The sequence below is a fragment of the Harmonia axyridis genome, chromosome 2, assembly GCF_914767665.1.
Source record: "Harmonia axyridis chromosome 2, icHarAxyr1.1, whole genome shotgun sequence".
Classification (NCBI taxonomy): domain Eukaryota; kingdom Metazoa; phylum Arthropoda; class Insecta; order Coleoptera; family Coccinellidae; genus Harmonia; species Harmonia axyridis.
The window spans coordinates 17,703,018-17,716,604 of NC_059502.1; the positions used below are offsets into that span (position 1 = coordinate 17,703,018).

A 13,587-nucleotide genomic window follows, 5' to 3' on the forward strand; every position below is an offset into this window, starting at 1 on the left:
AACTAATATAATGAGTCATATGGTAACTTCCTGATATCTAACGACTAGCATATCCAAGCACTTATCCAACTCACTCAAAAATTTATTTGAAAGCTCTTTCTAGGTCAAATGGGCTTTGATCAAAATAATTGAAGAATTAAAGCCTCTTCCAGATAGTTTTTGATGTTCTTCAGTGTTTTTGATCAAAATGTCAATTATTTAATATCTCTGTGGTGTTGCTATCATTTTCATACAGTACAGAAAGATCTTCGGTTTTCTGTAACTTTTCAAACGTGTGCGCCTGAGCTGAACGTCACTCAAGGCAGTCAAAATCTTATGTAAAAATAGAAAGCATATAAAAATCTCATTCGACAATTGATTTTCTCTTCATTTACAATGCAATCAATTAGAAAAATATTTCCCAGATCTGTCGTGATAACCTCCAGGAACTTTCAAACCTCATCATGTGTATGGAAATCGTTTAAAGTTCAGGATGATCAAGACTTTTTAGAGAAAGTGGAAAACAGCAAGAAACCAGTAATTGTTGACTTTTTTGCGACGTAAGTTGAACATTTACCTCTTCTTCTTGAAGACTAATGGAAATCTTATTATTTGCATTTTTTCAGCTGGTGCGGGCCATGTAGAGCGTTAGAACCTAGGTTAGAAAATGTTGTTGCCAAACGTAGTGATAAAATAACTTTAGCTAAAGTTGATGTGGATTCTTTGGGAGAGTTGGCTGCAAAATACGAGGTAATGATGACGACAACTATAATGTTCGTTATTTCATTTTTGATTTATTTTATCAATAAAATTATTTTTCAAGGTTGCTACTATCCCTGCATTGGTGATTTTCAAAAATGGTAAAGTAGAGAGTAGGCTAGTTGGTCTACAAGATGAAGACAAATTGGGTAACTGGTTAGATGCTAATTTAGAGGAAAAGTAATTCATTAATGTACCTACATATTTAGAATTAAAAAGATGAAGGTATTTTCAAATTGTGATCAAAGTTGTTCTTAAAGATTGATAAGATTGCCCTAGTCAACACATTTTTGAAAATATTCCTATCTTTGATAAAACTTGTTTTTGTTACGTTTGTGTTAGTAATTTTTCCTTTGTCTTGTTTCTATATTTAGAAAATATTCTGTTTGAAAATTGTAAGAGAAATGACAAAATTTAGTCTACAAGTCTGAAAAAATTATTTAGGCTGAATGAATATTTTGATTTTGACAATAAGATTGAACTTATTTATGAGTTATATTGAGTTGAGGAAATAATTCATATAATTTTATCTAACTAAGTTGCATTAAGTAATTTTAATTATTCAATCTGGATTGGATACTGAAGGGAAGATTTTTCATTATATTCCAAGTTTATGATTTGAAGTAGACAATTATGTTCCAATTTATTTTGCTTTTTATCTTGTAAATTAGTGTTGCAAAGTATATTTGTGAATCATTATACATATATTGTTATAATTTATTCCTGCTCAGTCATACTGTGAAAAATCTTGAAACTAAACAACTAAAAGGTTATGTTTTTTGCAATTGGATATGGAACTCTTTTAAACAGATATATGACTTAGAGTAACACTCAAACTGATAGGACTAAAGTTGATCTGAATTTAATTAATTTTGTTAATTACTTAGAAAATGGAACATAATCGATAAGAATAGCATCTCCCTAACTTATCATTTTATGTCATTTTGCTTTGTTGTATAAATGTTGCACAAACCATTGCTAGTACCTTATAGGATCAAAGTTAATCAACTTGTTTTTTAGTGGTATATTCAATTTTCATACGCCTCTTATCTAATAATGAAAAATATGTTCGAATTATTGATTAAAGTGTTCATTCATTCAAGATTCATTAAACTGAATAAAAGAACTTTCTGGAATTAAGTGACCTAAATATAAATTGATGATTCTATTTGTTCTACACTATTAACCACAAATATAATATATACAATTGTTGATTTAATTTTTTCAAATAAACTTCTTTAACCTAAAATTTCAAAAAGAAATTATGGCTTCAATTATTTTTTTTTTGATCCAAATAGGGAATATAACTTCGAGTCAAAATGTTGTCAATCTCATAAGCTGCTAAGAGACCAACCAATAAAGAACTTTATTTGCTTTTATGCGGTATTCTAAAAACGAATGAAATAATAAAAATGAAAACTGGAAAATAAATTTTAGAAAACGAAGAAGCATATAAAAGAATAAATGTATTCTTGAAATATTACCGACTTCTCTTCTTTTACGATAGGTATATGTCATTATTATTATATCAACACCAAATCTTCGAAGTCTACCTTACCTGCAAATAACCGAAGAAATTCTAAACAAACAGTCCGTTTTCCGAAAGATATTCATTGATTTGGAGGGATTATCAGATCAGATAAATTTGATTATATTTTTATACGCAATGTAAAAACAAAAGTTGCGTATTTGAATTTTCGGAGAAGTAACTATATCGATGAACTTTACAGTGGCGTACCCAAGGGGAGATAAGGGGGATATATCCCCCCAGGAGGAATATCCATTATATGTAACAACTATATATCAAAATCTTATTATGAGTAAGCAAAATTCTTTGAAAAACTTCTTCAAAAGAAGGAAAATTTGAATTTTTTTTCTTTATCCACCCACCTCTTCCCCATGGCTTATGTCTGGGTACGCCACTGGAACTTTATATATATTTACAAAATTTAGTGGAGTTTGATGAATAGATTCTGAGATCTCAAAATTAGGAAAAAATACTAATATTCCACGGGCGTAGCCAGGTTTCAGTTTCGAGGGGGGTTTTAAAAAAAAGAAAGGCTAATGGCAGAAATAAGAATTTTTTCATAGAGATAAATGAGATCAAAAGAAGAAAAAGATTAATAAATTTCGACATCTTAAACATTTCGGGGGGGTTTGAACCCCCAAAACCCCCCCTGGCTACGCCCGTGTAATATTCTAATTACTTATACGATGCAACTGATTTTTAAATTAGAGTTCGATCGGAGTAACGGACTTATCAGGCATTTTCGGACCCTGAAAATTTGAAGTCTATAGCAAATTCCATTCGAGAGGAGGGACTTAATTGATTTTGACCACTTATTCTTCATCACCGAATCATTTAAGATCACTAAAAAATTACAGACATTTGGGTGAAAATTTTAGACCGCTGTTCTTCGGGAGAAAGCAAAGCACAAAAAAGACAATTTTATTTTTATGATTGTGAGCATAGACTAACTAACTATCTACATGTGTGTGTCTGTGTAGTTTATCATAGTGATAAACCACAGATTACTAGTTAGTCTGTGGATAAACGAACGGTTTAGACTGGGGATGGGAATACCGGTTACTCACCAGTCGCGTTACATTCGCGACCGCTCCAGAAAAATACCGCGATTTTGTAACTGTGGTTACAGGCAACTGTGGTTACAGGCAACAAAACCGTAGGCGATTGCAACTAGGTTGAGTACCAGCGACGGATGAACGAAGGAAACGAGACCGTTGGGATACCTAGACTATTTGTGGACTGTCCTGTTGAATGATAATTCATTGTTCATTGAGTTTCTACGTTATTCTAGAAGAACGTATGCAAGCATAACAACATTCTTTTCTTGTAAGCATAACAAAATCATAAAACCATAAATTTTTTTTGGTGGCTCAGAATAACAACAAAGGTTAGAATCTTCGAAGGGCACCTCATTAAAAACAGATGGTGTTAACTCCAGTGAAAATATACCATCCTCGGTATTACGTGAAAGAAATTATATCTATGTGTATTGCTAAAGACGTGGTATTCAACGTAAAACCTTAATGAGGTATCCACATTTACCAAACCTCGTTCAAATATCCCAAACCGTTTCGATGTTATAATTCGAAGTCCGGTGCCGGTACGCCGTAACTATCGTTACTTTGGAACCGGTTACTTTACGTTTGTGGAACGCGCGACTACGTTACTCAAAAATACCGCTCCAAAATCGCGGTATTGAAATACCGTCCCATCCCTAGTTTAGACACGTCCGAGCGGTCCGAGGTAACCGAACGCGATTCATGAATTTTATGATATAAAACATAGATGAATACAATTCCTTATCTATGATATAAACATAGACATTTTCTTCTTTCTTCAAAATACCCCTCTCTGGGCAGCAAAACATAGACATTTCTCTATGAATATAAAATAAATGAGGTTATGTGATGGGAAAACGATGTGTTTCTTTTTTCAATTATAGGCATTTGGGAAATCAATAATCTATTACTCAATGTACAATTCACATTTTACATTATAATAACAATTTTCAACGAATGTTCAATTCGATAAAAGTGATTTATGCGATAATAAAAAATGTCTGATAACGAGGAGGAAAACTTCTGTTTTTACGGAAAACCATTGGATCCGTATGATGAAGGTTAATTAGTTAGAAATATTATTTTGCAATATTTTGAATTTGATTTTTCAATTTCAGATGCTTTTCCAAAAAAGAGACCCATTACTGTGGAAGAACAAATCGCCACAGATTCTCAAGGAAGGAGAAGATTCCATGGAGCCTTCACTGGAGGATTTTCAGCTGGATTCTTCAATACTGTCGGATCATTAGAAGGTTGGACCCCCACTGAATTCAAAAGCAGTCGAAGTGAAAAACAAAAACATGTAGTTCAAAATGCTGAAGATTTTATGGATGATGAGGATATGGGTGAATTTGGATTTGCGCCGCAATCTATTCGTGCTACAAAAGATTATGACACTAGCAAAAAAAGAAAACGAAAGGTAAAATCACATCTTATGGTTTTTCATGAGCTCTCATAATTATTCATTATAAGTTTATGTCATGTTGCTTTATATTTTTCAGGTATTTTCCCATGGACCAATTCCTGGAGAACCAGTTCTACATACATTGCTCACTGCTGGGAATGAGACAGTTGGTTATCTGCTCTTGAAAAACATTGGAATTAAGGAAAAAATAAAAAATAGAAATGAAGAATTTTCTTCTAGTAATAGAACTTATGGTTGCGAAATGCCAAATACATCATCTTTATCTGAAACATTGGAAACTAAAGATTATGAATTACCAGATTTTTATAAAAAATTCTTATTGAATCCGAAAAATGATACATTCAGTTTAGGTTATGTGGGTTTAGATAAAAGTCATGTAAATTTATTTAGAAGCTCAGATTTAATTTTACAAGAGAAAAATAAGAAGTTATCTATACGTGGCCAAGCTTTTGGTGTTGGTGCATTTGAAAATGATGATGATGATATTTATGCAAAAGAAGATATGTCCAATTATGATTTTGAGCTCACAAAGGAAAAAGAAAAAATCAAAAATAAATTGAATGGATCATCTGATAGTATTTTTAACATATTCATTAAGGCTAGAGTTAATACATTTCGAAGAGAAATCTATCCTCCTCCAGTTATTCCAAAGAGTTTTACTGGAAAGTATAAAGTTAAAAAATCTAGGTTTGAACCTATTGCAACTCCTGAAGTAGAAAGCATCGACAGAAGAAAGATTGATTCAACTCAGAGAGCTAAACTACTAGGAGAAGAAATTAATGAAAATGTTACTGCATCAAAAACTATTTCTTCAAATTTTGAAAGTAATTATGTTCATGAAAAATATGTCAAAAAAGAGAAAAATATAGAGAGTAATAATGATATTATGAAAGCTACAACTAGTCAGATTCCTAAACGTCAATTTGATCCAAGTAGTTTATGGGATGATCGCTTTGTGTCTGGTACACAAAATGATGATGCAACAAATATCTTAGTTCCTGTTGAAAAATATGAGAGTGATTATTACTCTAAGGAAATGAAAGATGCAGCAAAAATGAAAATGTTTGGACCCCTTACTAGAATTTCAGAAGATTGGCAGCCATGTGCATTATTGTGTAAAAGATTCAATGTTCCAGAGCCGTTTACTGAGTAAGTTGATTGTTGAACAAAAATATTTATATTCCAACAAAAAGTTCACATTATGAACGTAGTCTTTAGTTAGTGTTGGATTTCATCAAATACTATTTCAAGACTTTTAGAGTTCTTCAAAACTTTTAATACTTGAATATTTGCTATTTATCAATTTTAGACTCCAATTCAATTCAATTAAAACGAAAAAGCATATAAAAGAAAAAATGCATTTTTGAAATATTCGACTTCTCTTCTTTTACGAAAGGTATATGTCATTATTTTTATATCAAAACCAAATCTTCGAAGTCTACACTTGATTGATATTTGATTATATTTTCATACCTAATGTGAAAACAAAAGTTGCATATTTGAATTTTCGGAAAAGTAACTATATCGATGAACTTTATAGATACCTACAAAATTTTAGTTATGTCTGATGGATAGATTCTGGGATCTCAAAATTAGAAAAAATATTTATATTCCAATTACCTATACTGATTTTTCAATTAGAGTTCGATCGGATTGACGGTCTTATCAGACATATCCGGACCATCAAAATTTGAAGTCTTTAGCAAATTCCATACGAGAGGAGGGAATCCCCGAATCATTTAAAATCAAAAGTTATAAACATTTGGGCAAAATTTTCAGACCGCTGTTCCTCGGGAGAAAGCAAAGCACAAAAACAAAATTTTAGACTCCAATGGCTCCAACAAGTTATATACATTATGGGTCTAAATAGTGAATACTAACTAATATGAATATCTCTTGCATAATTTTTCCTTTTTTTTTTAACTATTCTCCTCATTATTTCCTCTTCATGTTCATTTCTGGACTCGGATGTCAAGCAGGTAGCTATAGCTATCTACGAGGCGACGTTGGTTGATGCCCTGTAGCTCATCATGGGGTCTGCCTGCCGAAACCACAAAAGAGCAGCTGGCTTCTGCTGTTGACCCTATTTGTTTGCTGTTTCCCACCAAGTGTTGCTTATCCCAACATTTTTTTACGATACTGATGATGGCTGAAAGCCCGGAACGTGTGTCTACGGTTAGCGCTTTTCCTTGAGGGTTGTCCTTATAATTTTTCTCTTCTATTATTATTGACCTTTTTCCATTGTGTATATGCATTATTAAAAATCAACCGATTTCTCAAAATATTTGGGCTATGAGTATTCAAATAATAACAATATTCAATTGAATATCTTAGATTCAATATGCTTAATTCTCTTCAACACACAATGGAAGTCATAAATATTGATGTGGTGGTTATGGGGTTCTTTTTTTGATTCTGTGACAATTTTGGCTATCCAATCATCGGCCATTCTATTACATGGTCTGTCCAACTTCTTTTGCTTCTACCTCTGAACCATCTTATTACATCTTCTACCTTGCAAAGTTGTCATATTAGATTTAAGTTTCTCATGTGATCTTGTAAAGTATGGTCTCTATTGCTTGCAATATTCTCATTTGTTCTGCACATGACCTGATTCACTGTCTTATTGTAGATAGCTAACTAACATTGCTTTGGTTCCTCGAATATAGTGATGGATTCTGTTTTCCAAGTATGTAAATGTAGTCAAACTGAAGGTCCTTGCTATCCTCTCGAATTTATACAACATCTTCTTCGAGTCGTTCCGTTTTGGATATTAGAATTTGATTCTTTTTTTCTGCTCAATTTGAATATTGTATCAATCGTGGATCTGTTTTGTCTAAAAATTTCTTGTTGTTCGTATATCAGTCTTTTAAATTTCTTCCCCGAGAATTGCTGTCACCAGTTTTGCAGTAATAGGTGAGAGAGTAATACCACAATAGTTTTTGATTTAATCACCATTTTGAGTATTGAAAAAGTGATGTTATCTTTTCAAGTGGTTGATTTTTTCCAGTTTGTTGAAGGATTTTATTGAAAAAGACAATCAATTAGTTCAAATTAAGTTGCACCATACTTAATCTGTTTTTCAATTTTAGTATGGTTTCTCTAAGAATTTTATATTACCTAATATTATAAATTATCTCCCTAAAAATTCAATTTAATTGATACTTAAATATATTGTTATTTTTTCAGTAAACCACGTTCATCCCAAAGTAGAACCAAAATGAAGAATCTCATTTTTGAATATCAGAAACATCACGAAGAAAATGTTGCATTCAAATCAGGTTTAACCCAAGTAAATCCTGAAAAAGAATTAATCACAATGACTGAAAACCAAGTTGACAGTAATTCAACACCAGAAGCAATAGAAGAAACAAAATGTGATGGTGATATTTCTGAAATAAAAATTGAGGACGTTAAGCAAGAAGTCGTAGAAATCCAGGAAAATAGTGAAAAAATATCTGAAGTAGAAAATGAAGCAGTCGAAAAAGTGGTAGATATTACTGATAGACTGAACATTGAAGATAAAGGGGATCTATTCAGGGCCGTCTTTTTGAGTAGTAGTGATGAATCAGAAGATGAGCAAAGTGAAGATAAAGATGAAACATTGGAAAAACAAGATGATACACCTGACATTCGAGAACTCGAATTGAAGTCAAATATTCTTGGTGAAGATTTGCAAATTCCGAAAATTAAACCCATCAAAGAAGGTATACTGTCAGGGATACAGTTCAAAAGTTTGCACACTTTCTCAAAACCAGTTTTTGAGGTCAAGACATCCAATAACGATTTGAATACACCAGAATTGTATGGTCCTAAGCTGCCTGAGAAAAAGCAGATAAATATTTCTTCTACTATTACTACTACTTCTGAAATAAGATCAAATAATTATTCTGACAGCAGTGATGATCAATGGGTAGAAAAAGACCAAGTTGGAAAATTGAAAAAGAAGAAAGAGAAAAAAAGCAAATCTTCACATAAAAAGAAACATAAGCACAAAAAGAAGAAAAAATAATCCATTTCCGAATGTAGTATTAGATTCAGAGAGATTCCTGTGGAGGATATATACCTGTAGGCTGTGATCAAAATGATTTGTAAATATTTAAAATTAAACTAATTTATGAAAATATTATGTAGATTGAAATAAACATATAGGCATAAATATAATGGTTTTACTTATTTATTTTCTCTTGTTTTGTCTTGAATTTTAAATCTCTATCAATGGAACCTAAATAAATTCAATGTATAATAATAATAATTAATTTTTTGTTCTGGGCTTGTGCAGCTCATCATATATTCCAATTATAAGGTGTGTGAATAAGTCTTTCCCGTTTTTTTTCAAATTTTGAGCCTTTATTGTGAAAAAATGGTTACAAATGAATTATTGAAAGTATTGGCCATCGCTAGCTACAACTTTTCCCCATCTTTCTGGCAACATACGAATCCCGTTGCGAAAAAATTCGACCGGTTTGGCCTCTATCCAGTCATCCACCCATTTTTTGGCTTCCTCGTAGGAATGGAAGTGCTGGTCAGCCAGGCCATGCGTCATCGATCTGAAGAGATGGTAATCAGACGGAGCAATGTCTGGACTATACGGCGGGTGGGGTAGGACTTCCCATTTGAGCGTTTCTAAGTATGTTTTCACCGGCTGTGCAACATGTGGGCGAGCATTGTCATGTTGCAAAATAACTTTGTCGTGCCTGTCGGAGTATTGTGGCCGTTTTTCTCGCAGTGCGCGGCTCAAACGCATCAATTGTCGTCGATAGACCTCGCCTGTGATCCTTTCATTCGGTTTCAGAAGCTCATAGTAAACCACACCTAGCTGGTCCCACCATATACAGAGCATGAGCTTGGCGCCATGAATATTTGGCTTGGCCGTCGATGATGATGCATGGCCGGGTAGTCCCCATGATTTTCTTCGCTTCTGATTATCGTAACGGATCCACTTTTCATCGCCAGTCACGATACGATGCAGAAAACCCTTTCTTTTATGTCGCTGAAGCAGCTGTTCGCAAGTGAAAAAACGCCGTTCGACGTCTCTCAGCTTTAGTTCGTACTGCACCCAATTTCCTTGCTTTTGGATCATTCCCATGGCTTTCAAACGCTTGGAAATGGTTGTTCGGTCAACTCCCAATGCTTCAGCAAGTTCTTCTTGCGTTTGACACGAATCTTCATCAAGCAAAGTCGCCAATTCTTGATCTGCGGCCGCCCGGAACGCTCCTTGTCTTCCACGTCGAAACGCCATCCGCAAACACTTGAATCATCGACACAACCTTCTCCATAAGCTTCCTGAAGCAACCGATGCGCCTCGGCAGCAGATTTCTTCAAATTGAACCAATAAAGTGAAACTTCCCGCAAATGACGTCGACTCGGCTCAAATTTCGACATTTTCACGATTTCAAAAATTTATGATGCGAAAAAATTTCAACTAATGTGTTAGTGTGCAATTGTTGACAGATGAATAAGCTTTGATTATGACATATGTAACCATTAAATACTCGCACAGTATTGGTGGCGCCATCTCTTACAAAAAACGGGAAAGACTTATTCACACACCTGATAGTATATAAAACATATAAAATTATATGTATTTGTTAATTCCAACAGGTTCGAAAACTAGACTAATGATTGCAATTTAAATATACATATAATAGAATTTCAATTTTTTGTACAAATTATACTTATTGCAAAGTATTTCGCTATGTATTCTTAAAATTTAATTGTTCAGAATTTATATGTATGAAGTATAAACAATAAATCTACAAGATAGTCAGCTGAGTTTTGTTTATTTAATGGCTAATATCAATCAATTATCACCGTTATCGATAAAAAATTGTCACTCAAATATTTAGCAGAGTAAATGGTTGAATTTCGACCTTCAGGGAAAACTAGTCTGTTGAAGATGCCAAAATTACCAAAGAGATTTTAAATGACATCAAACAAAACAAAATTTCCACAAATTTGAGGAGATTAATAATGAATTTCCATCAAGTAACGATCAAATCCTCAAATACCAAGATTTTTCTCATATTTTCAGAAAATACAGGATGATTAGGACTTCGTCAAATTTTTTCTCAGAGTGGTGAATACTAAATAATACAATTCCTTATCTCTCCGAGATCTCTGTTCAAATTATGATTGAAATGTTAAAGAAATAATATGTATTATTCAACGGCAGTTGTCTAGAAAATCGACGTTTTATATTAATATTCACCTCAAGGCTAGTGAATATATAAATTAGAGAACTCATTTAAATAATTGATTCAAACAAATTCAGTTAATTAATACAAATTGGATAACAATAAATATCAATATTTTCTCTTCTTCTTTTAGTTTCTCACACATCGTGGATTTGAGCTTAACCACAGAGGTCATCATCATTGAGTCACTGAATCAATTCTCACCCCGTCCTCAGAGTTGGATATGATATTTTACATACACAGGGCTAAAATCAAATATATTTTCTATATATTTATATGCATAAAGTTAGTACAAATGATTAACTGGTTATAGTTTCAATTTTGATGATTTCAAAAAGTCGATTAAAGTCTCTATTACTTGAATAGATCAGCAAAAATAACGTCATACACATTTATCGGACAATCCAATTCCATTTGGATCAATCGCTTATGTCATATTTTATAGTTTGCTTAGTTGGGATGACAAAATTAAATAGAATATGTGTAATATCACCGTGTTCTCCGCATTGACAATTAGAATTATAGTAGATTTTTATCGTGTAGTTGCTCTGTCTGCCCGAGAGGTGGCGCTACGCGTATCGCACCACACTCTAGTGCGGCCCGGCGGGTTTATGAAGGCTTCCACGTTGCGGCTCTACCCGTTGGAGTGAGAGGGTGTCTTGGGCAGAGATCGGTGCATTGCTCAATTTCAGAGTCCACCAGCGATCTAGAGAAAAATTGTGGTATTGAAAGTTCATTTTTACAGAAGGAATTTATTGAAATATGTATTATGAAAACATTAACAAATTTTGATTGGAGAGTATACCTCCTGTAATCAGGCCTTAATTCTTGTACAAATGGTACAAAATGTTCAAATGAGAAATATTCCTATAATTCATAGCATAGGTACCTAATTTGCTTACGAAATCAAAAATCGACTGGTGTGATAATTTTTCTTTAATAATTCTTCTTACAAGATTTATGGTTGCATTACTTTTTTGGCGCGCTTTATATTATTTATATGGAAAAGAGATAGCCCCACATCTTCCGTGGTTAATTCTGAACAATGAATTAAATAATAAAATTAGTAGCTTTCAATTACAACTAGGTACAAGTACAGAACTAATAAAGCTAATTAATTTATTGACGAAGTAGTGCATATTAGATACTTCTATTTTTCACTTTTCAGATATTACTTGGAACGAGACTCTTCTAAAGAAAAAACAGACTGTTACATTCAAAATAGGTATAGTAAATAATTCACACTCACAGTGAAAATTTAAAGGCCGAGCCTAAACTAAAGTATACTCTGTATGTCTCTATAGACCGCTGTGGCCATCGTTTTACGGCGTTGTCAAGCTGTGTTCCAGGTTCTGATATCAGGCGGCGATTACATATACGAATCGAATAACATTTCCCGCGGTGGCAAAATGTGTCGCAATCCTTCTCAATATTGGAAATGTAGCCTTTATTTTCTGTTTAACTTCTAGCGCTGCAAGGTTTCGACAAATTACAATCACTCAAGCCGGAAATGTAGTAATTGCAGACCATAGAGCGAATTTTCGCACTGGCATCACAACATCACAAAATGGTGTAATATTACTCTGATTGTTGATGAATTGAATTTGTTGAATGCGAAAATTCCCAAGTTCATTCGACTATGGATCTCGAGGGCAAAAGGAGTTCACCAGTCCAATGTTTTGATTTATAAATATATAAAAATTGGTCCGTTAATTGAATGAGAGGCTAACCATAATCAAACTGGATTTATATTTTTAATGAAATGTCGAGTGAAACATTGAAAGTTTGTTATAACTCAACTAATAGGTACCTCCATCATAAAGAAATCAGACATAGGTAATTTAAATGTCACGCTTTGGGGATTGAACTGGGAGTTACAACTAAATACAAATTTCAAAAATTCATTACGCCGAAACTGTCAGGGCAACTTGTATCATGAAAGCAATACAATATGTGTTGAAATTCGTGGTCTCAAGTCGATCTTTAAAAAAAAATCGTTTTCTTGAATTTGATATTTCCATGTTTTTATTTTTCAAAATTCATTAACGTCTCCTCAAGCCAAAAATATCAATTTGGTTTAGCAATTGTAATTAGTATCTTAGAAGGAAGTATACTTATATATTTTACATGTCCTCAACATGGTTAGATTACGTTGTCGGATTGTGATATCAAAACAGAAGTTGACCTGTTTTTCTATAATCTTCGAAAATTCTTTGTTTCTGAGTTCTGGGGGGTAAAATTTTCATTGGGACATCCTGCACTGAGAGAAGTGTTTATTTTATATTATCGAAAATGCATTATAGTTAATAAATCATTTATTAGATATATGGACAAACAAATATTAGTTTCATGGAAATAAATAATTTATTTGAAATCCCACCAATAATCATAATTTATTATTGCACTTCATTTATTTACGTATAACTCATATTGATAATGCTGAAGAAATATCCATTTGAAGGAAATAAATAAAGTTGAGGTTAATATATCATTGAGTAATAATTAATAAACCTTATTTATATGTAATATGTATCCATGCTGAATAAAAATAACATTTCAATTCAGTAATGGTTAAAGTATTTCTTAGATATTTATTTTGGTTGTTTCTATTATCCGATTGTTAGGGTCTGAGAAGAACCG

At 32.8% G+C, this 13,587-nt stretch overlaps 2 protein-coding genes across 2 annotated transcripts; both read left to right on the plus strand.

The window, feature by feature from the left end:
- Nucleotides 1–211: 211 nt before the first annotated feature.
- Nucleotides 212–1,950, plus strand: LOC123673610 (thioredoxin, mitochondrial-like). The gene is made up of 3 exons (XM_045608196.1): nt 212–539; nt 606–729; nt 803–1,950. Exons 1-3 carry the CDS (start codon nt 376–378, stop codon nt 920–922), a joined length of 408 nt encoding a protein of 135 aa, XP_045464152.1. The 5' UTR covers nt 212–375; the 3' UTR covers nt 923–1,950.
- Nucleotides 1,951–4,153: 2,203 nt separating this feature from the next.
- LOC123673058 (G patch domain-containing protein 1 homolog) lies at nt 4,154–8,905 on the plus strand. The gene is made up of 4 exons (XM_045607468.1): nt 4,154–4,385; nt 4,443–4,744; nt 4,827–5,899; nt 7,940–8,905. The coding sequence occupies exons 1-4, from the start codon at nt 4,322–4,324 to the stop codon at nt 8,760–8,762; spliced, it is 2,262 nt and encodes a 753-aa protein (XP_045463424.1). The 5' UTR covers nt 4,154–4,321; the 3' UTR covers nt 8,763–8,905.
- Nucleotides 8,906–13,587: the final 4,682 nt, after the last annotated feature.